This window comes from Pyrus communis, chromosome 13 (genome assembly GCF_041283825.1).
Source record: "Pyrus communis isolate YQ-2024b chromosome 13, ASM4128382v1, whole genome shotgun sequence".
NCBI classification, from domain to species: domain Eukaryota; kingdom Viridiplantae; phylum Streptophyta; class Magnoliopsida; order Rosales; family Rosaceae; genus Pyrus; species Pyrus communis.
In genome coordinates this window covers 3,529,128-3,557,004 of record NC_142577.1, presented here as the reverse complement: position 1 = coordinate 3,557,004, position 27,877 = coordinate 3,529,128, and the positions used below count along the sequence as shown (strand labels likewise).

At 38.5% G+C, this 27,877-nt stretch overlaps 1 protein-coding gene and 3 pseudogenes across 1 annotated transcript; 3 read left to right on the top strand and 1 right to left on the bottom strand.

Moving 5' to 3' along the window:
- The first annotated feature begins 725 nt into the window (after window positions 1-725).
- Window positions 726-2,347, top strand: LOC148691607 (uncharacterized; annotated as a pseudogene).
- A 25-nt stretch (window positions 2,348-2,372) lies between these two features.
- Window positions 2,373-3,042, top strand: LOC148691606 (uncharacterized; annotated as a pseudogene).
- A 2,766-nt stretch (window positions 3,043-5,808) lies between these two features.
- On the bottom strand, window positions 5,809-6,921 carry LOC148691605 (uncharacterized). The gene is made up of 2 exons (XM_088683357.1): window positions 6,457-6,921; window positions 5,809-6,294 (listed from the first exon to the last, which is right to left on the bottom strand). The coding sequence occupies exons 1-2, from the start codon at window positions 6,919-6,921 to the stop codon at window positions 5,809-5,811; spliced, it is 951 nt and encodes a 316-aa protein (XP_088539483.1).
- Window positions 6,922-19,602: 12,681 nt separating this feature from the next.
- LOC148691604 (uncharacterized) lies at window positions 19,603-20,565 on the top strand (annotated as a pseudogene).
- Window positions 20,566-27,877: the final 7,312 nt, after the last annotated feature.

Below are 27,877 nucleotides of genomic sequence, written 5' to 3'. Positions count from 1 at the left end.
GCTTCACACTATCTTGATCAAGAGTGTGTGAGGCTTTTGACATTTGTTGTTTCCCTTCACTTGTTGAAGCTTTTGTTGGCACCATAAGTTGGTTTTGCTTCACACTATCTTGATCAAGAGTGTGTGAGGCTTTTGACATTTGTTGTTGCCCTTCACTTGTTGAAGCTTTTGTTGGCACCATAAATTTATTTTGCTTCACACTATCTTGATCAAAAGTGTGTGAAGCTTTTGAGAATTGTTGTTGTCTTCCATTGATGAAGTTGTTGCGTTTCCCCCTTTTTTTTTTTTTTTTTTTTTTTTTGAGAATGGGGGGGGAACAGAAAATTTGAAGTTTGAAATTCCCTAGCTTATGGAAGTTTGAAGACTTTCCATGTGGGACTTTCTCATGGTTTGAATTTGAATTTTGAATTTGTTTAGTCTTGTTGAACTTATATAAGAAGGATAGGTCTTCACTCTTGAACTTGCTTTCATTTGCTTATTTTGTAGTAATTTTGGAAGATAGAGTGTTCTCTAGTTGAGAAGGATTCCGACATTGCTTTGCATCATCTTCAGGTTGGTAATCTTCTCCACTCGATCGCATGTTTTCATTCTGGTTGAATTGTTTAAGTGTTCATGTATTTGTTTAAGAACATGATGAACTGGTTGAGTTTTTTCTTCATGCCCTAGGAACTTCCTTATGTTTCGATCTTTCATGTAGTGATAGAGTTTGTTTCTGTTTGTTGTAGATGTCAGAGTCTGGAAGTCCTAGTGATGAGGGCTCCCCTAGCTCTAGCTCTAGGTTTGAGCTTGCAATGTTGGAGTCTTCAGGGCCTTTGTTGGAGTCTTGTACCAAAGAAACGTTGGATGATTTTCGCAATTGTCAAACTTTAGCCATCATTGGTTCTTCCTCCTTCATGTCAGTGGGTGAGGGGGTTGTTTTTGACGCCATACCCATATTTCACTCTGAGTTCACAGCGGACCTTTTAGAGAAAAACTTGTTAGATAGCGAAAGGGAGCTTGAAGCTCTAAGGCAGTCATGTAGTATCCCTCGCAGTGTAAGAATGCATTTGGTACATCATGAAGAATTGCCCCTCTAAACCGCCCAAGGGTCATGTCATGTTCTATACTCAAATATTATTGACCTTAGGGGTGAAGTTGCCTTTGCACCCTTGGTTGCAACGGATGCTATCTTTCATTGGATATGCGCCTGGGCAACTCAATCCTAGTTTTTGGGATACCTTGATTGGGTTTTATATTATTTGGATGGAATGTGGGTTAGGTGAGCCTTTCTTCCATCAGTGGCGCTACTACTATAAGATGCACCCAATGAAAGCATGCCCAGGATATGCCGAGTGTGCATGTCAGAGTGAGAGAGAGCGTATTGTCTTTGGTAAGAAAAAGGCGTACTGCACTTGGAAAAATCGTTGGTGCTTTCTTTATGATGATTGGGAGCATGTTAGGGGTGTCATGCCTGAGCGACGTGTTCTTACTCACTTCCAGACTGTAGGTTATAATATATCCATTGTTCGCATTGTTTGCTATTTGTTGTAGTTTCTTCTTGCGTCTAACATTTTCCTTCATGCAGTAACTCGAGGCAACATCAAATTGTCTGGATGGGAATTGGCTGATGTAGAGAAAGTGTTAAGGGTGCCTAAGGAGGATAGACATTTGGGCAAGCTACAACCTTTGTTTCGAAAGTACGGTTTCCAACCCCTAGTGTAGGAGTGCCACAGACGAGCAAGTAAGTTGTATCCTTCATTTCGCCCTCTCTTTCTTTTACAAAGTTGCATTCTTTACTTTGATTTTTCTTGTTCAGTGGAGAAAGTGAGCAAGAAAGGGGGGACTAGCACCAATAAAGGGAAAGCACCCATGTTAGTTCCTGTAGATGACATTTTGTTTCACAAGGGAGCTCGTAAACACCGGGTGAGGCCAGCCCCTAGACCTAAGTCGCAAGAGGAGGTCCTCAAGATCACTGCCTCAAAAAAAGCTGAAGCTGAGGCTATCGGGTGTGCTGCTGCCATAGTTGCAGGGGAGGAGAGACGACTAGTTGCCTCCTCTTCCTACCATTGAGCCCATCTTTCCTCCAACCATGAAGTCCACTGACCAAGAAGGTGACCCTAGCTCCAGCCGTAAGAGGAAGTATAAGGAAGAGGTTGGCAGCATCCATTGGAAGGATTTGAAGGTTGCCATGCAACCAAGTAGTTTTAGGTATGTCAATAATTGCTTGGCAGGACGTTGATCCACTGTTGACGAGCTTGGCGAGCCGCTCGATGAGAATATATCAGATCGTGACCGGATGATGAGGCTATCTTCTTATGTAAGTGTTATTCTGTCATTTCTTTATTTTCTTCCCTCTTTTTCTTGGTAGTGACGATCATCTTGTCATGTAGGTCATGACTGAGTACGACGACAGATTACGAGAGGTCGAGTGATACAAGGCAAAGTTTAAAGAGAATAACTAGCTTGTGAATGATGTTAGAAAAAACGAGAAAAGCTTTGGCTGAGGCCATCCGCCTCAAAGATCAACACTTTGAGAGTTTGAAGAGGCGAAATGGTGAGAATGTGAGGCTCAAGAAACAACTGGAGGGGACTAAGAAACAGTTGGAGACTACTATCCTAGAAGTTTCCAAGGTGAAAGGGGAGTTGGATAGTGCCTTGGTTGAAGTTTCTGAGCTAAAGAGGAGTATCCCAACTGAAAGGGACGCTGCCGTGCAGGAGTTCTTAGGTTCCCAGGCCTTTCAAGATGCTTTTAAACCTCAATGCATCCGGGTGGTTAATTTTGAGAAAAGGAAATGGATGGCCGTCCTTGAGCATTACGATAATGGAAGCATTATCCAAAAGTACCGTGATGAGATGGATGAGTACCGACAAAGGGGTGAAGCCTTTGTCCTCGCAGTTGATCCTAGTTGTGAGGATGACTCTGATAATGAGGCTAGTGTCGGTGAGCAGGCTCAGGAGAGTGAGGATGGTTCTGGAGATACCGAGGATGGTGGCGATGGCGATGCGGTTGAAAAGCAGAGTGATATTGTCAGGGGTTCGGCCTCAGATGAGGATGACTCATAGTGCATTTTTTTTTTTCTGCATGTATTTTGAATGTACTAGTTTGTTGTTTGTGTGGCATGTGCCATGTACTCTGGATGTACTAGTTTATTGTTTGTCTAGCATGTGCCATTTTATAAGGCTAAGGGTTTTTTGTTTGTGTATGTTTGTAACCTTATACTGTGCACTTTGATGTTATTTGCCAAGTATTTGTACTATCATTGATGAATGTTTGGTTATGTTTGAATAGATCCCTTGTTTGAATATAAGTCATGTTGACATATATATAGACTTTATTTCATGTTGTAAGCATTCGTGTTGAAGCTTCAAACCTGAGCATTTCAGTGATAGGGATGTAAGGGAGTTAGGACCAGGTTGTCTAAATCACCTCTTTATTGAATTGATGCCAAATGGCCTTCATTACATAGGATGTCGAATGGTCGTAGCTCAACACTTGTACAGTGTGAGTCTACTTGTAATAGTACTTCAAGTGATCAACGTTCCATGGATGGCCAAGGGTCTTGCCATCGGAGCTCCTGAGCTTGTAAGAACCAGGGCGACTAATGCCAATAACTTCAAACGGTCCATCCCAATTTGGGCTAAGCATGCCTTCACTCGAGACTCTGTCGCAGAGTAGCCTTTTCTTCAATACCCAGTCCCCCACTTTGAAAGAGCGAGGTTTGACTCTTGAGTCATAGTAGTTGGAGATGCGCTGCTTGTAGGCGACATTCCTCAAGTAAGCCTGGTTTTTGTGTTCCTCGACTAGATCCAAGTTGAGGGTGATTTGTTTGTCATTTTCACTTTGCATGTAGTTTTGGACTCGGAACGTTGCTTGCTCAAGCTCAACTGGGACAACAGCCTCTATACCAAAGGCAAGTAAGAATGGAGTTTCTCCTGTTGAAGTCCGATATGAAGTGCGGTATGACCAAAGAACTTGGGGTATAAATTCTGGCCAATAACCTTTAGCCTTGTCCAAGCTGGTTTTCAAAGTGCGCTTGATTATTTTGTTGATGGCCTCAACTTGTTCGTTAGACTGGGGATGAGCTAGGGAGGCAAAACATAAGTTGATGTTGAACTTAGAACAGAACATCCTGAACTTCTTGTTATCAAATTGTCACCCATTGTCCGTGACTATAGCATTAGGAATGCCAAATCTGCAAAGGATGTTCTTCCATACGAAGTCTTCTATTTTTACCTCAGTAATGGTTGCCAAGGGTTCTACTTCGACCCACTTTGTGAAGTAGTCAACTACAACGATTGCATAGCGGACCTTGCCCTTTCCTGTAGGCTTTGGGCCGATCAAATCAAGTCCCCATTGGGCGAAGGGCTAAAGGCTGATCATAGGAGTAAGAGGCTCGTGAAGAGAGTGATGAATAGTTGCGTAGCGTTGACACTTATCACATGAACGGGATATTCTGATGGCATCTTGGTGGAGTGTTGGCTAGTAATATCCTTGGCGAAAAGCCTTGTGTGCTAGGGATCGAGATCCAGCATGATCTCCACAGACTCCTTCATGTATTTCTCGAAGGACAATTTCCGCTTCCGCAGGTGTGAGGCACCGTAAGTATGGTAGGTTAAAACCTCGCTTGTAGAGTTGGTCATTAATGATCAGGTAGCGGGTAGACTTGTATCGAATCTATTTAGCTTGGACTTTATCATTTGGGAGAGTGCCATGAACAAGGAATTTATAAATTAGGGTGATCCAGCTATCCCCTTGTTGCAAGTTGCATACTTCTGCGACCATAGTGCTTGGTGTTGCCAACAATTCGACATGAATTTTTCTCCCAATCTTGTCTTCCACTGCTGAGGCGAGGCGAGCCAAAGCATCTGCATGACTGTTTGCCGCTCGAGGGACTTGGGTGATCTGGTAGTGGAAGTGCTTGAGCAAAAGTTGCGTTTGCGCAAGATACGCTGCCATGGAGTTATCCTTAGCGTCAAAGTTGTTTGTGACCTGGTTAACCACCAATTGGGAGTCACTGAAGATATTAATTTGTTTAACTCCAAGATGTTTAGCCAAACGTAAGCCTGCTAAAAAGGCCTCATACTCGGCTTCATTATTTGACGCCTTGAATTTGAAGCGGAGAGCATACTCCATTGCCACTTTGTCGGGGGTAGTCAGGACTAGTCCTGCTCCACAACCCTATTGGTTGGATGAGCCATCAACATATAGAGTCCATACTGGGAGTGTTGGTTCTACCTTCCGGGTTTCCAGGGGTGATGAAGCTGCTGCCTCAGGTGTAGGAGAAATGTCAACGGGATAAGTGAATTCGGCAATGAAATCTGCAACTGCTTGGCCCTTTTCAGCTAGCTTTGGGTGGTAGGAGATGTCAAACTTTCCCAGTGCCATGGCCCATTTGATTATTCGCCCCGAAGTGTCAGGACTCTGAAGTATTTGTTGGAGGGGGTGATTGGTAAGCACGATGATGGAGTGTGCTTGGAAGTAGGGGCGAAGTTTTCGAGCAGACATGACTAATGCTAGAGCTAATTTCTCAATGTTGGAGTATCGTGTCTCCGCATCTTGTAGAGCCTTACTAGCATAGTAGACAGGTCGTTCGATACTACCATCCCTATGAATGAGGACGAAACTGACTGCTGAAGCTGAGACAGATAGATAGACAATTAGGGTGTCACCAACTTCAGGTTTGGAAAGCAGAGGGGCTTTGCTCATGTACTCCTTGAGGTTCTTAAATGCTTCGGCACATTCATCGGTCTACGTAATATACTTCTTACTTCCCTTAAGTGCTTTGAAAAAAGTAGCGCATTTGTCTGTGGCCTTAGAGATGAACCTGGTCAAGGCTGCCACATTGCCAGTAAGAGACTTTCCTTGGTTGGATTTTTCTTAACAAGGACCACATTTGCTACCCACGTTGGATAATTGACTTCACGGATGAAGCTTATGCTTTTAAGTTTTTCAACTTCTGCCTTCATTGCTTCATATCGTTCAGCATCATAAGATCTTCGCTTCTGTCTCACCAGCTTGGTCTTGGGATCAATACTCAAGCGATGACAGATGATATCGGGAGAGATGCCTGGCATGTCCTTGTATGACCAAGCGAAGACTTCAATGTTCTCTTGCAAAAAAGAGATCAATGCCAACCGAATGGGTGGTGACAAAGTGGTGCCAATCTTCACTATGCGATCTGGATAATCTTTTGAGATAGAGACCTTCTCCAACTCTTCAGCAGGTTGTGCTTGCTGGGTGAAAGAGTCATCTCGAGGATCGTCGGGTTGATTGTTACCACCGTGAATATTCAAGTTGGCTTTGTCCGAGCTGGTCTTGAAAAATTGGTCATGTATAGAAAGTGTTTCTTTGGGTACATGCAAGTGTTGTTGCTTGACTGAAGTGTTGTAACATGATCATTCACTAAGTTGATCTCCTCTAATGTAACCATTACCATAGGGGGTTGGAAATTTCATCAACAACATATGCGTGGATACCATGGCCTTGAGATCATTAATGCCTGTGCGCCCAAAGATGACATTGTATGCCGTTGGGCAGTCGACCACCAAGAAGTTAGTGGTGATGGTGGCTGTGTACGGGCCTGTACCGATGGTGAAGGGTAAATGTACGCTTCCTAAAGGTTGCACGACATCACCAGAGAAGCTTATCAGAGGAGAAACCGAGTGATCGAGCAAGTGTTCAGCTACATTAAGTGTTTTGAAAGCTTCAGCAAACATGATATTGACCGACGCCCCCGTGTCTACCAGGATTCGTCGTACATCAAAGTTGGCTATGTGAGCCTCCACAATCAATGGGTCGTTGTGAGGATAGATGATACCTCTTTCTTCCTCAGGGTAGAAACATATTGGATCCCAGTTAAGCTTTTGATACTTGCCTCCCCTGATGTCTTCCATGTGAAACACTTGGTGGCCAGGCTTCAACGTTAGTTCATTGTTTTTCATGGCCCTATTGGAAGATTCAGATATGGGTGTGCCACTGCTTATGGAATATATCACATTCACTTGGCGTTGGTTGCAGTTATCCCTTGAAGGGTGAAGGAGGAACTGGTCAATTTTTCCTTCTCGTGCCAAAGATTCAATATGATCACAGAGGGTGATACATTTCTCGCCGTCATGACCATTATACTCGTGGTAACTACAAAATATGCCTGTGTTCTTCATGGACTTGAAATCTGGCTCCCTCAGCCTTGGCTTTGGTATCAAGTGAGCTATACTGGGGTAAATGGCCGTGCATATGGCGTTCAAAGGTGTGTATGTCTCATACCTCGGGGTAGGACCATTCTTGACACGTGTTTGGCCCACTGCATTGACCATCTGGGCGGGTATTATCGTGGTGATACCTTTGGTTATCGCGATAGTGCCCCTTACTCTTTTTATTAAAGTGAGACTGGTGAGGATGGAAGTCTTTCCTCTTGCCCTGAGAATGATACGCCTGTTGACTTGGCGAGGTATTAGGTAGGGCAAGGGGAAGCGTCGCTGCTGTTTCGAAGGTTGAGGTCTTCTCATTCGGTTGGATTTGGCTTCCACTCCCCATTTGCTGATAAGGGATGGCTGTAGGGGGTTTCCCTTGATATGTCCTTGCCTCGGCGGAAGCATGGTTATAAGCCTATGCCATTACCTCAGAGTAAGTCTTCTAAGTGTTAGCATTGATCATGTACTTGAAAAAACAGTTGCGTAGGCCTGCCGTGGAGGCTTTAAGGGCGGTCTTGTCATCTGCCTCAGCGCAGCGAGAATACTCATGGCTAAAGCGGCCGACATACTTTCGTAGTGACTCATCCGACTTCTGGCGAATAGTGTACAAGTCATCTGCGGAATGCAAGCGATCTGTCGGGAAGATGTGTTGAGAGACAAATAGTTTCCTCATTTCCTCAAATGAGTCTACTGTCTCAGGTGGAAGACGACAATACCAATTCAGAGCTCCGCCAGAGAGGGTAGAGGGGAAGAGAAGACATCGTTCTTCGTCAGTGTGCATCTGGTATGCCATGGTGGACTCAAAGAGGTTAAGGTGCTCAGTCGGGTCCTCTCTTCCAGTGTAGAGTTATAAGCCAAGCTTCTACTATGTCTTTGCCTGGAGGGGGTGTCGAGGATCCTCCTTGTAAGAAGGCCAGGCCTAGGTTGGTTCCAGTCAGGTATTTCGTCCTGACGTTCTGCCTTCAACTTGTTTACTTCCTCAAGGAGGTGTAGGACAAAGGGGTCCTGAGTAGAGTCAGGTACTACTGGATCCTTCTTCCGTAAGTCTCCATCTCTTCTTGGAAATAGGAAAGCTTGGTCAAGGGCATGGGATTTTTCTTTGGACTCACCGTACTAACTTCCAGGGCGAGCCTGTCGAAACACCCTCGAGTCCCCCGTACCTTCATATTCCTCTAAGACATGTCGCTCATTCCCTAGATTGGCAATTGGCTTGGGGTATGGAAGAGGGCCGAACCTTTCAGAAACCCTTGGATCATTGACCTTCGAGCTTATGTGGATGGGGTTCTCTCGACGTTGCCTCAAGAAGTCCCGACAGTCGCGATAAACGGCTTTTGATCCTTCTACTCATTCTACAAGAAGGTGCCTTCCTCCACTTCTTCTGCTTCGGGTTGAAGCAGCTGGGTCGAGAGAGGTCTCATGTTGATCAACACCTTGATGAGTAACTCGCTCCCCATTAAGGATATCCATGTTGAAGGCAGGTGATCCCCCGTGTTAAGGGGCACCCAGGTGGTGGTTGACTTCCCCGGGGGCGATGAGTTCGTGTGTTTGAGTATGCCTAGCTTCATGGAGCATTCCGAAGAGCTTCTCATACTGCTCCTGAAGGATCTCATTCTTTATCGCTATCTTCTTATTCTGAGCCTCTAGCTCATTGACTTTAGCCTGAAGAGCAAACCTCTTTCGTTCTTTCTTTCGTTGCTTTGCACTAAGTGCGAGGGGGGTGTCGTTCTGCGTGCTGTGGCTCCCTTCACTCCCCATGTTGGAGAGGGGTGCCTAGTCGAAGAAAAGTGTGCGAACGATGGAAACCAGCTTGACAAAGCTGGAGAGAGTAGGAATAAGTGTGATTCCCACAGACGGCACCAAATGTTGATGCACAAAATCGGCGAGGACTTTGGTACAACAGAAAGTGTGAGGTTTATGACCTTCGCTAGGTTGCTCTGGTCATTAGTGTGGATAAGTATGTAAATGAATAAAGATAAGGAAGCAAACAACACAAGATGTACATGGTTCACCCAGATTGGCTACGTCCATGAAGTAGAGGAGTTTTCATTAGTTGTGAAGGGTTTACACAAATACATAGGTTCAAGCTCCCTTTTAGTGAGTTCAAGTGAATAGTTTAGTACAAATGACATTTGGGATTATTGTGGGGAGAATGATCTCCTTTTATAGAAGAGAGTTTCTAGCTTTGTTCTGACATTGACATGTGTCGTGTTGTGATTAGCCTCTGATATCAACACGTGTCGCGCTGTGATTGGCTTCTGATACCGACATATGTCGTGTTGTGATTGGCCTCCTGATTGGAGGAAAAGTCTTGTGGGTCCTTGATGGTATGTTGTTGACCGGTGCTTAGTAGTTTCGGGATTGGTCAAGTGGGGTACAAACACAGTATATCTAGGTTACCCAAGCTAATCAGAAGAGGTGGAAAACCTATTCAGTTTAGGATTATAATGCAATACAGTCTTTCTCTAATACAATTACCTTGAATGTGATTTGGTTTAATAGTTTATGCATATCTATTATCCAATGTGATTCATTTACTTATATGATTACCTTGAATGTGATTTGGAACGACTTCCTAAATCTCATTCATACTCTGGCCAGAGATTCTTAATCATATCATAGAGTACTCTCCCTCAAACGGTTTGAAGGTTAGAGATCCCTTGTTGTGCATTCACTTGCCTCCATGGCTAAGTGGCTTAACCCCAACTATGTCGTGGACACCCTCTGACGAAGTGACTTTGACATAGTCAAAGATCAAGGACCTAACCACAAGACAATTATGATGCCTCAGATCAAAGGACTACTTTGCATTATCCCAACTATGAGTTCTCATGTGACATGAGTATGAGAACTCCTTGTTGATCGCATTCAGTGGATTCATTCTCTATTAAGCACATGCATGCTTGTCTTGGTGTCAGTCACACCAATGACTCGAGACCAGTCACTCTCCCTAAGAAAAGACATAGCACATACTGATCTTAACAGACTGTCAATGCCCAATCGGCAATCCTATGATCAGGAACGTTTATGATATGTATACAAAAGAGAATGGTCTCATGTATCTAACTTCTTTAGATCAGTTTCTCCCAATTACATATTCCTTGGACTTATCGTTTAAGCATATAACATTTATATGAGACAGCTTTAAACAATAATCTTTGCCCTTTATATTAAACTAGATTAGTTTAACATGTGAAATGTCCGTAAAGTATCATCATATGATTGGCTTTAGGGCACATTTCCAACAATCTCCCACTTGCACTAGAGCCAATCAGCTTAGTTATCAGTGATGATACCTCTTTTGTATTCATTTCAAAAATGGTTGAGTAGTAGGCATAGACAATGGATATCTATATGTTATCCATAGAAGCAACCTTAAGAATAACAACGCCACCATTATACATGATTCTCAATCATGTGGTTCAGTCTCTTATTTGATTTCGGATCTTGATGAGACCTTGATTCCTTGGCTTGAGCTATCACCCCATTAGTGTCGTAGTGTCGGCACACTAGAGACACTTTCTGGTTGGAACCGAATGGAGATTTCATAAATGAACTTTCCCATCCCAACGACATTGTTGTAAGCTTCTATATGGCGATATATTTTGCATAATGGAACACACAAAAGTCATTACTTTTAACATTTCCACCCAAATATCTCTTTAGTCATAATAAAGAGATATCCAATTATCTCTTCTTTCATAATGAAGAGACATCCAATGATGGATACGTTATTAGATTCATAATGTAATACATTTATGCTTCCACTGCATTACTCTAATTCTTCCCCATTCTTGAGGAATCTATCCTTCAGTATTTCTTAAATACTTAAGGACTCAGTTGACAGTTGCCATGGTTCTAATCCTGGGCTTGTATATCATCTTGTACCGATCTTGGCACAACTCATATCAATGTTTTTCATCCAATATAAAATACGTAAATCACCTTTCTGTGTATGCATAAAGGATTCTATTTACGCATTATGCTTCTTTGGGAGTCAAAAGGGTACATTCCCTTTTAGAAGATCAATTTCCCAATCTAATTGGAATTGTCCTTTCATTTGAAGTTTATCATTTGAGAAACTTCCTACATCTATTGTCTATCAATGGGGATTGAGATAATCCAATTATATCTTGAAATCTATCATTATAGATTTCCATCCTATGTAAATAGACTATGTCTCCCATATACATTTTGTCATTATAGAATGTTTAAAGTCATAACTTTAACGAAGAAGAATTCCTTTCATTTCCAAAATTTATATATCATATATATGTTAAATTTTAGGAACATGATTAACTCCTACTAATCTTTTGTAAACCTAGTAAACAAAATATTCATTTACATCTTTATGAGAAATAAAACGATTTGATCTTTCTCTCATGAGACGCTTATAGTTCCCAATAGCTTGCTAAGATTCATGATGGATGGATCTCTACAACTTACACATCTTGTGATTCCTAGACTTAGACATATATTATCAAGACTATCTTGATAATGGTTTCAGAAACCCATATTATGTCCAAACATTGAATCACCGTTTAGTTGTAGCTAGCAATCTTCGAATTAATTGAAACCAATACTACATCAAAGATGGTTTCTTCCAAATCAACCAATATTGTTGATTGTAGTCACCTTAAGCTACCAATTAGCTATGAAGGTTTCACTATTTCGGGTCAAATGGTACTATACCATTTCCTTTGAGTATATGTCATATATACACTCAATGTAGTCATAAGGATTTTCATTCTTATTTCTTTCGAATTAAGAGGTGCAACTCTTATGACGTAGTCATAAAGTTCAAACCATTTAACTGAGATGGTTTATTAATCCTTCTCGACTACCTTGGAACTAGTGGTGTAGGAACTAGGTTGTTATATTTGTTGATTATCATCTTGTCTCTCAACGAACCCATTCTTTGAATTCTATCTCTCGTTCATTTGCTTTATCTTAGGCAAATCTTATTGTAGGATTACAATGAACTACCCAACAAACAACATTTGTTGGTTTATAGAAGTGATATCCAAAAGTTAATTTAAGGATATCCCACAAGATTGTTCTCAAACAAATATTGCTTATTTGCACACAACCCCAAATCTTAACACAATTAAGACTTGTCTTTCTTTCCAACTACATCCTATGGAGTTATGAAAATTTTGGAAGATCTTCTAATTGACAATCATATTGTCTTAGAAGTATATATCCTATATATGGGTATTTGATGCTACTTTCCTTGATATCTTTCAAGGAAACTCTTCTAAAGTGTTATTTTTCCTTGGATCAAATCTAAGGAGGTAAATACTTTAGACGTCTTACTCATCAACTTACATTCTTGAATTCTTTGAAACCTTTGCAAAGTATTCGGACTTGTGTTTCAAAATCATCACAGTTCCATGTTGATGGACTATTTTTGTCAACCAACCATCTTGTTCTAAACAAGATTACAAACCTTCAAGAGTTGTTCAAGGCAACTCTCATTTCTTCATACAACAATTTGTAAGTGAAGAATCATGGCACATAAAGTGTCCATGCCCTTGTGCCTACTTCTCAAGTTCCTTGTTCATTTAACAAAGAAACAAGCACTAGTGTTTGCATTAACAAAGGGTTGTTCAAACCAACTCTTATTTCTTCATACAACGATTTGTAATGGAAGAATTATGACACTAAAAGCGTTTTCCTCTTTATGATAGACTTATATAACATGTTCTTCCAATGATACATTATCAATAGGAAGATTGTGAGGATGAGACTACTTAGGTACATTACAATCAAATTAAGACAATCTATGGGATTGTGGTACCAAGTCCAGAAACTAAAGCCTTCGGCTTTTCTTTGTCAAGTTTTGGATAGCATTTGCAAATATATCGGTAAACAAATACATAACGAATATAAATTGATTGATTTTAAGCCATTTGATCTGGGTCTTTAAATCAAATAGCACCACCTACTATTTTTGGCAAATTCCATATCCCTCATCAGAATTCGAGAGTTTTGGAGGAAACTCTTAGTAGGGTATAGGAGGCTCACTATTACCAAGCCCACCTCACAATTATGATGTTGGCTAGCGTTAATAATAATGAGAGAGTACGCTTACTCATTTACATCTCATGTAAGTACCCATCTAGTTAGGCCTTTAGAGAATGATGCCTCAGAATTATATCATGTTGGCGCCATTGCACTTAGTTAAGTATTCTCACCGTGCCAGTTCGTGTAAGGGTTCATGTTACATCTTGGCCTGGGTCCCCATCGCATCCCGGGCTCGACTCCACCGTAGCACGATATTGTCCGCTTTGGGCCCCAACCACGCCCTCACTGTTTTGTTTCTGGGAACTCACATGAGAACTTCCCAGTGGGTCACCCATCTTGGGATTGCTCTCGCACGAACTCGCTTAACTTCGAAGTTCCAATGGAACCCAAAGCTAGTGATCTCCCAAAAGGCCTCGTGCTAGGTAAAGATGAGAATATACATATAAGGCTTACAAGATCCATTCCCCTGGGCGATATAGGATGTTACAATCCACCCCCCTTAGGGGTCCGACGTCCTCGTCAACACACTTCCGACCAGGGATTGGCTCTGATACCAAATTGTTACATCCTGGCTCGAGTCCCCACCATATCCCGGGCTCTACTCCACCGTAGCACGATATTTTCCACTTTGGGCCCTGACCACGCCCTCACGGTTTTGTTTCCGAGAACTCATACGAGAACTTCCCAATGTGTCACCCATCCTGGGATTACTCTCGCGCGAACTCGCTTAACTTCGAAGTTCCAATGGAACCCGAAGCCAGTGAGCTCCCAAAAGGCCTCGTGCTAGGTAGAGATAGGAATATACATATAAGGCTTGCAGGATCCACTCCCCTGGGCGATGTGGGATGTTACAGTTCAAGCGTATACTCAGAATTATATCATGTCGACTAAACTCGTTGCCTACCTCACTTCATCATGTATGTATATAGAATTCCTCCTGAGTGTAAGCACATACTTTGTACTCCCCCATTATAGGGTGAAGTCAGTGTATGAATCACAAACGATTGGAGCCTACCACGATGGAAGGCCACGAAATAGTGTTCAAGGGACTCTCATGCTTATCAACTTAATAATGGTTTGGTTGAGGGTTTTAGGTCTCATCACATATAAGCATGCACTTTAATCTTATTAAAACAATTTGGTCCTATTACAACTATTGGTCCTTGTGATTGATTTAGTAGTATATGATACTCCCACTATGCTTGTAAAACGGTTTTTAAAGCAAGAGTATATGGTACTACTAACATAAGCTTTGCATTCATTGATAGACTATATAGTTGCCTTAGGGCCTTAGGATGACTATAAACCTTTGATTGATCCAACACGAGCCTAGTGTTGGATCTCGGTCTAGGGATGGTGATTGATTTTAGTTACACGTTTAATCATATTAAGGCGTGTTTTCTTATTGGGCGTTGGACCCTACTGCTCCAATTTCATGCATATCAAATAAAACAAGAAAAAGAGTACTTCAAAGTAAAGAAGAGCTTATGCTCTTTTGACAACATTTGATCATATCAAATTACAACCAAAATCTAATCTACACATTCCCATGGTTCAAACAAATTTGAGAGACGGTCTTTCACATAGCTCAATTATCGTAGGCTTACGTTCATAATCACCCTTTCTTTAATTAATTAATGCTTTAACTAATTAAACTTGAATGCAACATTGTCATTTGGTTTTTGTATCCATAAAATTGATTTAGATGGTGCTAAATGAAATGAAAATCCAATTCTCATTTTAAGATACAAAACTATTTTGTTATCAACTAATTTGGGCCAAAAAGCAATAACCTCAACCATTAGGCTATATTGCAAAACACCAACTTTTGAGGCCACTTTGTAAAAACACAAAAGTCCACTACTTTATGTAAATACAACTAGAACCCAAAAATTTCAACAAATGCAAAAATTTCTTTAAAGGAGCAAAACATTTTGTCCTTTACTGATTGTGGGCCTTTACATAAAAACATAAACTTTTTGGTCAAAGTGCAAATACACAAAAGTATCAAAACTTTATGTAATTGCATAAAAGCCCCAATAGTACCCTACTTGTAGGGTGGCCGGTTTTGGTGAGAGTAGTAAAGAGTGATGGGTTGGTTTTTGATGAAAATACAAAGTCAATTATGTTGAAAAATATAGGTATGGGTGTGTAAGAAAAGTACCAATCATGTACAAAATTTCAAACACACTTTCAACTTTTCAATCACCTTTTCAAAAAAAATGTCTTGTTGATAGAAAAGTCACACCAACCATTACAAAAACAAGACTTTATGTAAACAACCAAAAACATTGAATCAAAACACCCAAAACTTTATGTTCTTGGTTATGAACAAAGTAAGAACATTGAAGAACATTCATGAAAACCCATAAGAACTCCATGAATGTTTTCACTCAATAAAACTCAAATTTCACTACTCAAAAGGGGGATAACATCCTAGTTTACTTAGGGGTTCCAAAAGTCACTTTAAAACACTTTTAACAAGACAAACATGAACCCAAAAATCCACCCTTTGGATTTGGCCGAATTTCCCCATAAACATGGCACCAAATTTTAGCTCCAAAATTCATGCTCATATCAACTACATCTACAACATTTGAGATGGCAAATTTTCTAACAAAATTTACATTCAAAGAAACAACAATAAAGCTTGTAACAATTACAACATTCAAATCATAAACTATGAAAATACAAAACCCAAATGGATTCACCAACTACTAGACCTAGGCTCTAATACCACTTGAAGGAAATATTTTTGAAAACTAGTTCATTTCAGCAACATCTATGCGTGCAATTAACAATCAAAAGGCGGAACCATGCTTGTATGCACCCAAAAATAAAACTTTACCCATGAAATTCAAGGCCTAGTGAGTATGGTGAACCAAGACTCAACTCAAGAACAAAGTGAGTTGAGAAATATTATACCTTTGTTGATTCCTCTTTGCATAAGCAAAGGCTAATCACCCAAAAGATAGGGCCTTCATTCCTTACTTCTTAGCTCCTTGGATTTCTTGGATGAGGATGGTAGAATGGATTCTCCAAGTTCCCAAAATAGAGAACCTCTAAGTCTTCACACCAAGGGGAGCATTGATGAAGAGATGAGTGACCTAGAGGAAGTAAGATTGCTAGCTAATTTTCTCCAGGGTGGCCGGCTTCTTATACAGAAAAGAGAGCTTTGTGTTCTCATCTTTTCTCCAAAAGAAACCCTAATGATGAAATGTGATAAAGTTCTTTATATAGTCCCTTCAATTAAGTGACAAAAGAACCAAAACCCTTCATCCTATAATGTGGCCGGCCCTAAGGATTCATTAGGCTTTCAAGCCCTTTGTGTTTTCAAGTTGTCATACAACTTGAGTTAATGGGTTCAACATTCATATCCCATTAGGCCTTGTGGCCCAAAACTAACCCCAGTCTATTACAAACTTATTCGTTTGATTAATTAACATATTAATTAATCATAGCCATAAATAATTAAACCATTTAATTATCCTTACTCATCTCCATTGTTTCTTCAATCTCTACCTTACACGGTGTACGATCCATTAGGTTCCTTTTAGGGAGGTAGTGGGCGATTAGAACTCTTCAAATCGATTGTGAATTGAAACATACTTTAAATTCTTCCTTTAGTTATTGTACACCTTTAGGGCTTCCACAAACCATGAGTGATACCTAGCAGTATATCATGGCTACCCAAGCTAATTAGAAGAGGTGGAGAACCTATTCAGTTTAGGATTATAATGCAATACGGTCTTTCTCTAATACAGTATTCTTGACCACATTGTTTGGTTTAATAGTTTATTCATTTCTGCTATCCAATGTGATTCATTTATTTATATGATTACCTTAAAAGTGATTTGGAACGACTTCCTAAATCTCATTCATACTCTGGCCAGAGATTCTTAATCATATCATAGAGTAGTCTCCCTCAAACGGTTTGAAGGTTAGAGATCCCTTGTTGCGCATTCACTTGCCTCCATGACTAAGTAGCTTAACCCCAACTATGTTGTGGACACCCTCTAACGGAGTGACTTTGACATAGTCAAAGATCAAGGACCTAACCACAAGACAATTATGATACCTCAGGTCAAATTACTACTTTGCATTATCCTAACTATGAGTTCTCACGTGACATGAGTATGAGAACTCCTTGTTGATCGCATTCAGGGGACTTTTTCTCTATTGAGCTCCTACATGCTTGTCTTGGTATCAGTCACACCAATGACTCGAGACCAATCACTCTCTCTAAGAGAAGACATAGAACATACTGATCTTAACGGACTGTCAATGCCCAATCGGCAATCCTATGATTAGAACGTTTAGGATATGTATACGAAAGAGAATGGTCTCATGTATCTAACTTCTTTAGATCACATTCTCCCAATTACATATTCATTGGACTTATCATTTAAGCATATAACATTTATATGAGACGGCTTTAAACAATAATTTTTTCCCTTTATATTAAACTAGATTAGTTTAACATGTGAAATGTCCGTAAAGTATCATCATATGATTGGCTTTAGGGCACATTTCCAACAATTAACTAGATTTGAAAACTTAAATGACCATCCTAAATATCAAGATCCCTACTTAATCAAACTTTGTAATACACCACATCACGTTTACCCAAGGATTTACCCTTTCCAATGCTTGGGGGATTACTAGGCACCGCCCTTAGGAGTGGGCCACGGTTGCCGGGTTGAGCGCTCCGTGATTCCAGTTGTTGTGGTTGTGCATGTGCTAATAGAAATGGGGCTGTAGAAGATGTTATCAGGGATTATCCCATGGATTATTATGCTTTGGATGGAAGGGAATGGAATTCCTCTTATGCCAACAAGCCGTCCCGCCCTACTCGAAGGGATTCTACATTGGCTACTGCTGCTAATAGCACTGGATAGGTGAGTTTGCTTTTTGACACATGGGTGTAAATTATATAGCGGATTAGTTACCACAGCAGCTGTTTTTCTATCATACTATTTTGACCCATGTTAATGGCTGAGAGTAATGCCCCATTATTGATCATGCAATTTTAAAGTAGAGTGACAATGGAAATTCATATTTTTTTCCCAAATGCTCTTCAGTTCACAACATTCACTAGCATGGTTGTGTAAGTTTTTATAAAGTAATTGCAAGGATGGTAATTTAGAATGGTTACTCAATAATTTTTTTTGAAATTTCTATTGTGATATTTTGGTAGTCTGTCGTTTAATGAAATCTGCATAGTTTGTCTAGTTGGGTTTTGTGTACAGTCAAACTGATGAATGCTCAGAACAGTAGGATAAATGTTAGAAGTGTTCGCACCTAAAATGTACCCAATTTTACTCATTTGGGCTATTCGGGTTAAATATGGCATTTGGAGGATTATTGTGCAAGAAGGCTAACTTAGAAAGATATTTGGCTACAAGTGGGATAGTTTGGCATTATAATATTGTTTTTACCTTTTGTTTTGGTGGTGGAGGTGTACCAAGAGCTTTGTTTAATCAAGACAAGTGCATGCCTTTTTGCAAATGGATGAGAATGCAAAATGAGAACTTTTGGGCAATGATATGTGGTGAAAGAAGCTAGCTTGCTTCTTTTAATTATTTTATTGCAAGTGGGAAATAGACATGTGGTGGAAGCATGCAGTGGAGATACAAACTTTCTTATTTTAATATTATTTCATAATGCAAGCTGGCAGTGAAGTTCATTCAGGCAAGTTTATTGTTCTCAACAAGGGGTTCTTTCAGATCTCTATATAAAGAAGCAGAGGCACAAGGATTAGGGACACTCAAACAAACAATCAAATCAACTTACTCAAATCAGCTCATCAATCTCCTTGTAGACTTTTAGCTTTAGCCAAGCATCCTTTACTTTCCTTGTTTATTAGCTATGTTGCTCACTAGTAGTATCGATCTCATTTGTAGTTTTATTTACAACCCTCAAGGTCATTCCCCAAACCACTAGAAATTGCCACAAGACTAGAGCAAATTGCCCGATCCCTCGAGAACAAGCTTTAACCTTGTATTTGGCATCCCCTTATACTTAGAATGCTTTGTACTTTAAATAAATACATTTCTATACAACTCATTTCCAGTCATTTACTTTCCTCAGTCATTCACACTTCCAGCAACCTTTTCATTTAGTTGTTGTTACATTTCTCCATATAAGTAAAGTCCTTATCTTTAAGGCAAAGAAAGAACCTTGATTTGAGTCACTCGCACTCAATGACACAATCTCTTGGTTAGAAGTCGAACTTAGGCACAACCTCAATCATTCAAAACCCGTCTACTAGCGACATCTAGTAGTGACACGTTCGCCCCCGCCAGCTCCTTGTTCGAGTAAATTCCCGGCATGACCACTAGGCCCATGGCGAATTTAGGGGGCGAACATTTTGGCACCTCCGGTGGGATCCTTATATGGAGTTAGATCATGAACAATCCTTATGTTCATGGGTTTTTCTCAACAAGCTTTTCCGGAGTATGAAGAGGATGACAATGTTGAAGAATACCCAAACTATGGCTATGCCAATGAGTACATGGAGCCAACCTATGAGCTGCCAACTTATGGGTACATGGCTGGAGAATACTCAAGTCCCATGGAATATGATTGTTGGCCAAATAATGGCTATCAACTAAAGAATACTAATCTTGAAGATTGACCAACTTATGGCTATGATGAAAGTTATTATTCTTTTGATGACAATCTTATTTATGAAAACTATGATAGGCCAACAAATGGCATTAAGTTTCAAAATGCTTTTGAGGAGCACGTAGAGCCAATCTATGAAATGCCAAATAATGATCCTCTAGAAGAAGAGCTCTACAATGAGGATGTGGGCAAATTAGAGAAGGTGTCTAAACTCTATGTGGCAAGCATCGAATATACCAAAGAGGTGATGGAGGAAGCTATACAACTTTCGGAGAAACTTTGAGAAAGTTGATAGATCAAATGTGTCAAATCCCCTCTACAAAACAAAATCACCCCACTACAACCAAGGAAGAACAAATCATACACATTGATGAAGGCCAAACAATGGCCCCAATAAATGAAAAATCCATGCAAATGGATATGGTTGTAGAAGATCAAGCCAACTTATCGAAACCGATAACGGTTAAGATGGGGCTTATGGCTATTATAGGCCAAACACGTACGCTTGGGGGGTTCAAACTCACACCTCATGTGGAGCCCAAAGAAGAAGAGAAGAGCTCCTACGCTTTTCCCCGCCAACACAAGCATGTTGTTCATACCAAAATCTCAAGGGGGACAAAGCTTGGAGTGAAACATGAATGGCCTCCTCCAATGGTTCCCAAGCTACATGGCATAGCCAATTTAGATGGTGGATCTGATCTCTCTACACTCAATTTTAAAAAGAGAAAAAGATTTGAGTGTTAAGAGGAAAATAACACCTAGGGGGCCAAGGGGCTTCACACAACTTGCCCGAATGGCTTTCCCTTGTGTTATCAGACTGGGCATTTTCTCTTAGTTCTTTTCTTTCTTTTCCTTGCTTTTTCTCTCCTTTTTCTTTCTTCTTTTCTTTTTCTTTTTTCTTTTTCTCTCTTTCTTTTTGCTTTTTGCCCGAATGGGCTTGCTTTTGATTTCAAAAGGACAAAACTCAAAAAACAAAAAAAAAAAAGGCAGAAAAGAAAAATATAAAAAAATGAATGTAGCTTTTTCACTTTGCCCGAATGGGCATTTCTATTGCCCAACATGGGTTTCTTTTTTTTTTTTTTTTTATATGTTGCCCGAATGTATATGTGTATGTTAAAAGAGAAAAGACAAAAAACAACTGGTAAATAAATAAAGTAAGATCTGGACTGTGTACTAGTTTGCCTGACTTGGGCTTTCTTTTCCTTTGTTTGAGTTGCCCGAAAGGGTTTTGTCCTTTTTGTTTTTCTTGTTTTGGTTGCCTGACATCTTCCGTTTTATTTAACCCTTTTCCCTTTTTTCCAATTGCCTAACAGGGGCTTTAGTTTCCTTTTTCTGTTTGCCCGAAAGGGCTTTGTTTTCTTTGTGTGTTTTTTATGTGTTACAAAGAAAAACATATAAAAATTAAAAATTTCAAAAACCAAAAATATGTTTGTTTCTTTATGTATGTTTTGCTTATTTTTCTTGCTTTCAATATTATCCAAAAACCACAAAAAGATTTTGCTTTCTTGCTTTCTTACTTTCTTGCTTTTGTTTGGCTTTCTTGCTTTTTTTTTTTCTTTCAAAGTTTGTGTTCAAAAAGTCAAAAGGCAAATAGTTTTCTTTCTTTTTTCTTTTTTATTATTTCTATCTTTCTTTGTTTCTTTTTCTATTTTCCAATTGTCCGAACTAGGTTATGTGATGTGTGTACAAAAAAACAGAAAATATAAAGATATGGTCGGTTTGCAAGTGGTCATTTTCACTCTTCTTTCCACTTTTCTCTTATCCAATAGATGTATTTAGCCCGAACCCCAAAAGTTGAAATTGGAAAACCAATGGCTATATCTTCCACAAATTTCACCCAGATTCATGGAATTGGAGGCTTTATAAAAGCTAAAATCGTGGCTTTCATGTGCAAAATTTTATCAAAAAGCTTCTCGATGGCTATTGCAAGAAGAGCATGGGGTTATCTTGCCCGACTGGTGGTGCTTGATTGAACCACAATCAAGTCGCCGACATATTTCACATGTCTCCACAATTCTCACCAACACCTACAACCAAAGATTGGGCTACTTCAACAACTACCATTGGCGGCTATAGCAAGAGCTTCTGATTTGGCTACTATTAATTATTGGAGACCAGCTTTCATGGGTGAGAAAGTAGAAGAATGGAGCTTCATTTAAATATGGATTCCGATTTGAACTGCGAAAGCTGGAGGAAGATAGTAGAAAATTGATGTTGCAATCTGCCCAACTGGGTTTCTCATGATATCTCTGCTGCAATTTGTTTAGATGTTGTCAATCAAACGTGGGGCCCCACATTTGATCTGGCATACATATTTGAAGTGTTCTTGCCACAACTGTTGTATCCCAATCCCTATGACCCTTTAAACAGAGAACTGGCTGCAGCTAAAAATGACGTGTTACCAAGCTGCTTACAAAGAGTTAAGGGCTTAAGGGAGATTGTGAAAATTGCACCGACTCCTCCAACGAACCTATCAAACGCTTCCTGACCCAAAGTTGCTTAAATGGTGGATGACAGATTAAGCTACTGTGAGAAAGTGAGTTGCCATGTGTTATTGTTCCTCCAACAATCTGAAGTTTCATGGGAAGAATAAGGTTGATGTGTATCCCATCAGGAAGCCAAATGCATTCCCAGATCAACATCTGCGAACCTACCTTTCAAATGGTTCCAACAATAAGGATTTCAAAGATGATTTATGCGAGAAAGTTTGTCGAAGTCACTTGTTGGTGAAAGCATGATTATCTCCGAATGGGCGCATTTTGAATTTTGTGAAGAAAGAGCATATTGTTCGAACAATGTTGTTCATCTTCCCAAACAACGAACTAGGTTGATCATGTCAGAGAGACCAAATGATGGTTTTGTAGCAATATACTACGATGAAGTAGATAAGGGTGATTTTCTGTCTTTCGAGGAACATCTTCCTACATTGCCCAATTCTCACACGGCGGATTTGCTTGCAGCACAGTTCTGTTCACTGAGGGTAAAAGATGGTTATGGTGCTGAGGATTACAACCAACAAAAGCCAACCCGTATGACTACTACCCCAAGCAGTCAATCAAATGCTTTTAGGCTGCCCCGTGGTCACTCAGCAGTTGAGATACAACAATATGCAGATTCAATTTCAGGCCGGCTGTCCGAGGAGGTTGTAAAGTTAATTAGTGGCAGTAACTCATCCTTAACTTCATCCCAGGATCTTCTACCAAGTCCAAGAATACTGCCCCTGGAAGCCCTCGGGCCTTACAGATGTCTCAAGGGCTCATGGCAGTAAATTTGATAACTCAATGCCAACAACAGCTCAAGTTACAACCATCACTCCAGCAGTAGCAATCGTAACAAGAGCTTCTGATTTTGCTGCCATTGATTGTCAAGTACCTGTTAGCCACCAACTTTGATGGGTGAGAATTAGAAAAATGGATTTGGGTTCTCAGAACAAATTGAATAGCTGGGGTTGGAGGAAGTGTAAGACATATTCTTAAATCACAACAACAAGACATTAGGATCACGAACAAATCAAATCAATATAACATATAGATCGACTAATTATATTAAACTTATCTGTATAATGCGGAAGACATTGTTATGAAGATGAAGCCATTGATGAACTCCAAGTTGTCTTCTCCTTCCAATACTTCAATAATATCTCTCCGCTATATGAATAGGGTTCAGCGTATCTTAGAGATTAAGCGTATGGAAGTAGGGACTTAACCATAGTATTTATATCATTAGAGTTTAATCACAACCAGCCTATTATTGGTTGTGAAAATCAAACCACATCACTTAAGTGTTTAAGTCCCACCATGATACTATATCTTTGTCACGAAATCCATCAAATTTCTTTAGGTCAATTGCAAAGGATAAGACTCCATAATCCTTATTTCATTAGGACTATCAGATTACTTAAGTTGTTAACAACTCGATAAACAAGTGGCTTACAACACAAGTAATCCAATACATCATTCATTGTCATTCACAACTTTACATTCTCCCACTCGAATGTCAATGATTTATCCTAACAAATAAGAACTCATGGTGATCATTGAGTCTTCATAAGTATGCAACAACCTTTCCTAGCAACCTGTCACTTTGAATTGAATGCAGAACCAAAGAAAACAAAGAACAACTTGGTATGTTCCTTGCACTCCAAGATCACATACACATTCAACTTAAAGCACTTTGTTGCTAACAAAGTCATGGTGTCAAGAGCCAATGGTCAAAACATTAGCTCACAATAGTCGAAAAGTAGTTCACAAAAGAACTCAACAACGTTGGTAACAACATCCAACTTTTCTGTCAATTTAGAATATGATAAGAGATCAAGTAAAATACGACATACTATTTACAAAATCAGGACCTCTTATTAAAGCTTATGAACAAAATTTAAACCAAATTTACTCTTAAAGTATCTGCCACTAAGACTTCAAATTTTCAAAAAAAAAGGTAATACTCCCACTGATTAACAAAGACAAAATTATATATAGATAAATTATTATTATTCCCACTGATTAAGAGAGTAAAACAAAACTTTGTAAATGTCTACAAAATGAAACAAATACCTTTAAATAATCCCATTAGCAAAACATTAGTCATGGGATCTAAAACATAAAATTTGTGAGCTCAACATCCTTATTCTATATATCAGTAGGGAAGAGACTCTTGTGACTGAAAAACTATACAAAATCATTTGATTAGTTTTGTTCATCTAACATTTGATAGAAATAGAAAACTTTAACTAAATGTTTTCTTATCGCATCAAAAGCATATAATTCCATAATCATCTTTGGATAGAAACTAATTATATTAGGTTTGCATAGCTAAAACATAAAATACAAGGGTAAACATATATAGTTTCAACACTTTTGAGCAGATGAAGTATATACAATCTTGTCAATTCCATGTTTCACTATACATTGATTTATAGTTGTACTGAATAAGAAAACATTTTTTAGCAGATTAATTATTTCTCAATATAACCCTTATTGAATTTCTTGCAAGATTAGTTGCATGTATAACAAATAAAATATAAATAAATATGATAATGTACGTTTTATCTACCAAAACTATGACCATTAAAAGCACACAAAATTGATGAGTGTGAAGCTCATAATACATTATTTCTCCCACTTGGGCAAACACTCCAAATTGCAAGATTAGACACTAGAGAAAGTGGTTTTCATATAACAAAATATAGGCTAGTTGATTCAGGGTCCAAGTGGACTTTCTGGGTCGGGGTGTGTCATAATAAGAGAATCCAAACTCAAAATTTATGTTTTAATTCTAAAACAAAGTCGATAAACACTTAGATATCTCAATAACATCAATTTTCCAACAATAATTTTAATCCAATTTAGAACTCAGAGAAAATGAAGGCAAAAGATTGACAAATTTACCTACTCATTCTTGATTCTGCAAGATTCATCATGGAAGTAGTCGAGTTGTGGAGGATCGAACCTACTCCAAATTGCATGATTGTTACATCTTTGGGTAGAAACTAACCATGCAAAGAAAATACCTGCATAACTAGCCAAAACATAAAATACACAAAATACATATAGCTTCAATAGCTTTGGTCAAATGAACATATGTTGAAAGTATTTTATGATTTGCTATAATCCTAATTTATAATTCGTGAGTGATTTCTTGAAATTCCCATTGGGACAACATATTCACCATATAAATTAGAATTCTAATTTTTCAAAATAATCTTTTAGAACAGTATTAAATAACCATTTTGTTGGATATTCAATGATTCTCAAAAGATTCAATTAGACACAAAAGTACACCGTTATTGAACAATAGAGTTCTCGAAGGAGGAAACATGGTTATTCAGTTATTCGATAGGGACCAAAATGATCAATTAGTAAACTGATGCCACTTTCCAATTTTCTCTCAAAAGACAATTATCATCATAATCAAAATTGATGACCAAACAAAACATTGGTTTAAGCAAAACAAACTAATACATCTTTAAATCAAAATTTAATTAGTGTTGTCTATAAAATTCTTTAGTATTGAGAATTTGCATAAAATAGGATGTATTGGAACCATAAAATTGTATAATAATCGGTACCAATAGATGTGCACAAATCAGTGAAACGATATCACATAACTTTTGAAGTACCAAAATTCAGCAGTACTACTTTAGTTTGCAAATTCACTAAAAGCTCAATTCTCTTTAGATTGTCATGAAAATTTTTAGGTATGTACTAGACATATATGGCTACTATTTTGAAAAATTTCATGATTTTTTAAATTTTATAAGCGAGCTGAAAATGAATTCGAAAAGAGAGGTGCTGCAGAGACTGCAGAAAATGTTCAGTACAGACCTGAGATTACAAATTCACCAAATATTCATTGTTCATCCGATATGCATTAAAACTTTCAGACATAAAGTAAACATACAAATCTGTTAATTCGCAAAATTTCATAATTTTTGAGACTTTACAAGTGTACTAAAAGAAAAATTAGAAATGGGATGTGCTGCAGAAACGGCAAAAATTCTGCAGTACATACCGGTGACTAAATAATTCACCAAAAATTCAAATTTTTTCCGATATGCAAGAAAATTTTCAGAAATGAAGTAGACATATAAATTTACTGTCACTCAATGCTTCATAATTTTTGCAGTCTTAAAAGTGGGCTAAAAATAAAATCGAATTGGAATGTGCTGCAGAAGCTGCGTAATTTCTGCAGTACAGTCCGAGATTAAAAATTCATCAATAATTCATTTTCAGACCAATGCTCGTGAAAATTCCACATTTAAAATAAACATCTCAATGTATATCATATTAAAATTTTATGAATTTATGAGTTACATAATTAAATATATCAAAATAATATCACAAACAGACTATTCTGCAGAAGTCTGTAGAATTTGACATGACCGAATTTCATAAAATTTGGAATCTATGAAAGTCTACAAAAAAAAATAGTATGTCTACTGCGCCCAGATTGTTGACATGAATGATTTTCTTATCAAAATTACATCACTTAAATAAAATACTTAAATAATATTCATTCTTTACCATGCCTTAACAACAAGAACTATCAATTTAAAAGTAATACCTTCGAAACTAGACATGACACTTAACCCATTCATCCAATCAAGAAACAGTAAAGAGACCTAATTGCCCAGAAACAACAAGATAGTTTTCAACTTCTCAATTATGATATCACAAAATCAATTCAGTTGAAACCAAAAGCTTAATTTCAATTCAACCAAATTGCAAAGCAAGAAGGATTAATGTATGAAAAGCAATTTCATACCTTCGCGGGAAAACTTGAAATTTCAAGCTTCAATTCAAGCATAACATTGAAGGAGGTTGGTGTAAGATGGGCATTGATGAACAGCAATCCTCACACGAGGGAGAAATCCTTTACTGTTCGCATGTTTTAACCCTTTCTCTTTTTTTTTTTTTTTTTTTTTTTAATTTATTATCATTATTTTTTATAATCAAATAGGAACCGGTAATATTTATCAACTAAATTAATAATCAGAAAATTATATAATAAATCAAAATATTACCCAAGATAAGATTAGGTCATCGTTCACCCAAAACAATAGTGACCTTGTAGATATATATTTATGAATTATTAATTCATAATTATCAAATAGGAGTCCATAAAGTTGCATACAACAAACCTTGTTAGAGTTGTATACCAATTTCAGTTTATCTTGATGCCCAGGTAAACGTGATTAAAAAATATATATATATTGCAAAAAAAAATTTCCAAAAAACAGTGATACAAAATTGTGGAAGCATCTTTATGAAGTCTCACAGGATCAATTAGTCAAAATAGCCAACCAAAGGATGAACACAAATTATGCTTCACTTGTGTCAATCATCTACAATTAATCAAATTACCTGTGAATCGAACCCTAAGCTTGTTGTGTGGCTCTGATACCACATGTAAGACATATTCTGAAATCACAACAATAAGACATTAGGATCACGAACAAATCAAATCAATATAACATATAGATCGACTAATTATATTAAACTTCTATGTATAATGCGGAAGACATTGTTATGAAGATGAAGCCATTGATGAACTCTAG

Bases quoted from the DNA above. Each gene is read 5' to 3' on its own strand.
- LOC148691605 (XM_088683357.1), bottom strand. From the start codon at position 6,921: ATGAAAAACAATGAACTAACGTTGAAGCCTGGCCACCAAGTGTTTCAC. The intron at 6,295-6,456 runs GTATCCACGCAT...CAATTTTTCAAG, and splicing joins TTAATGATCTCAAGGCCATG to ACCAGCTCGGACAAAGCCAA.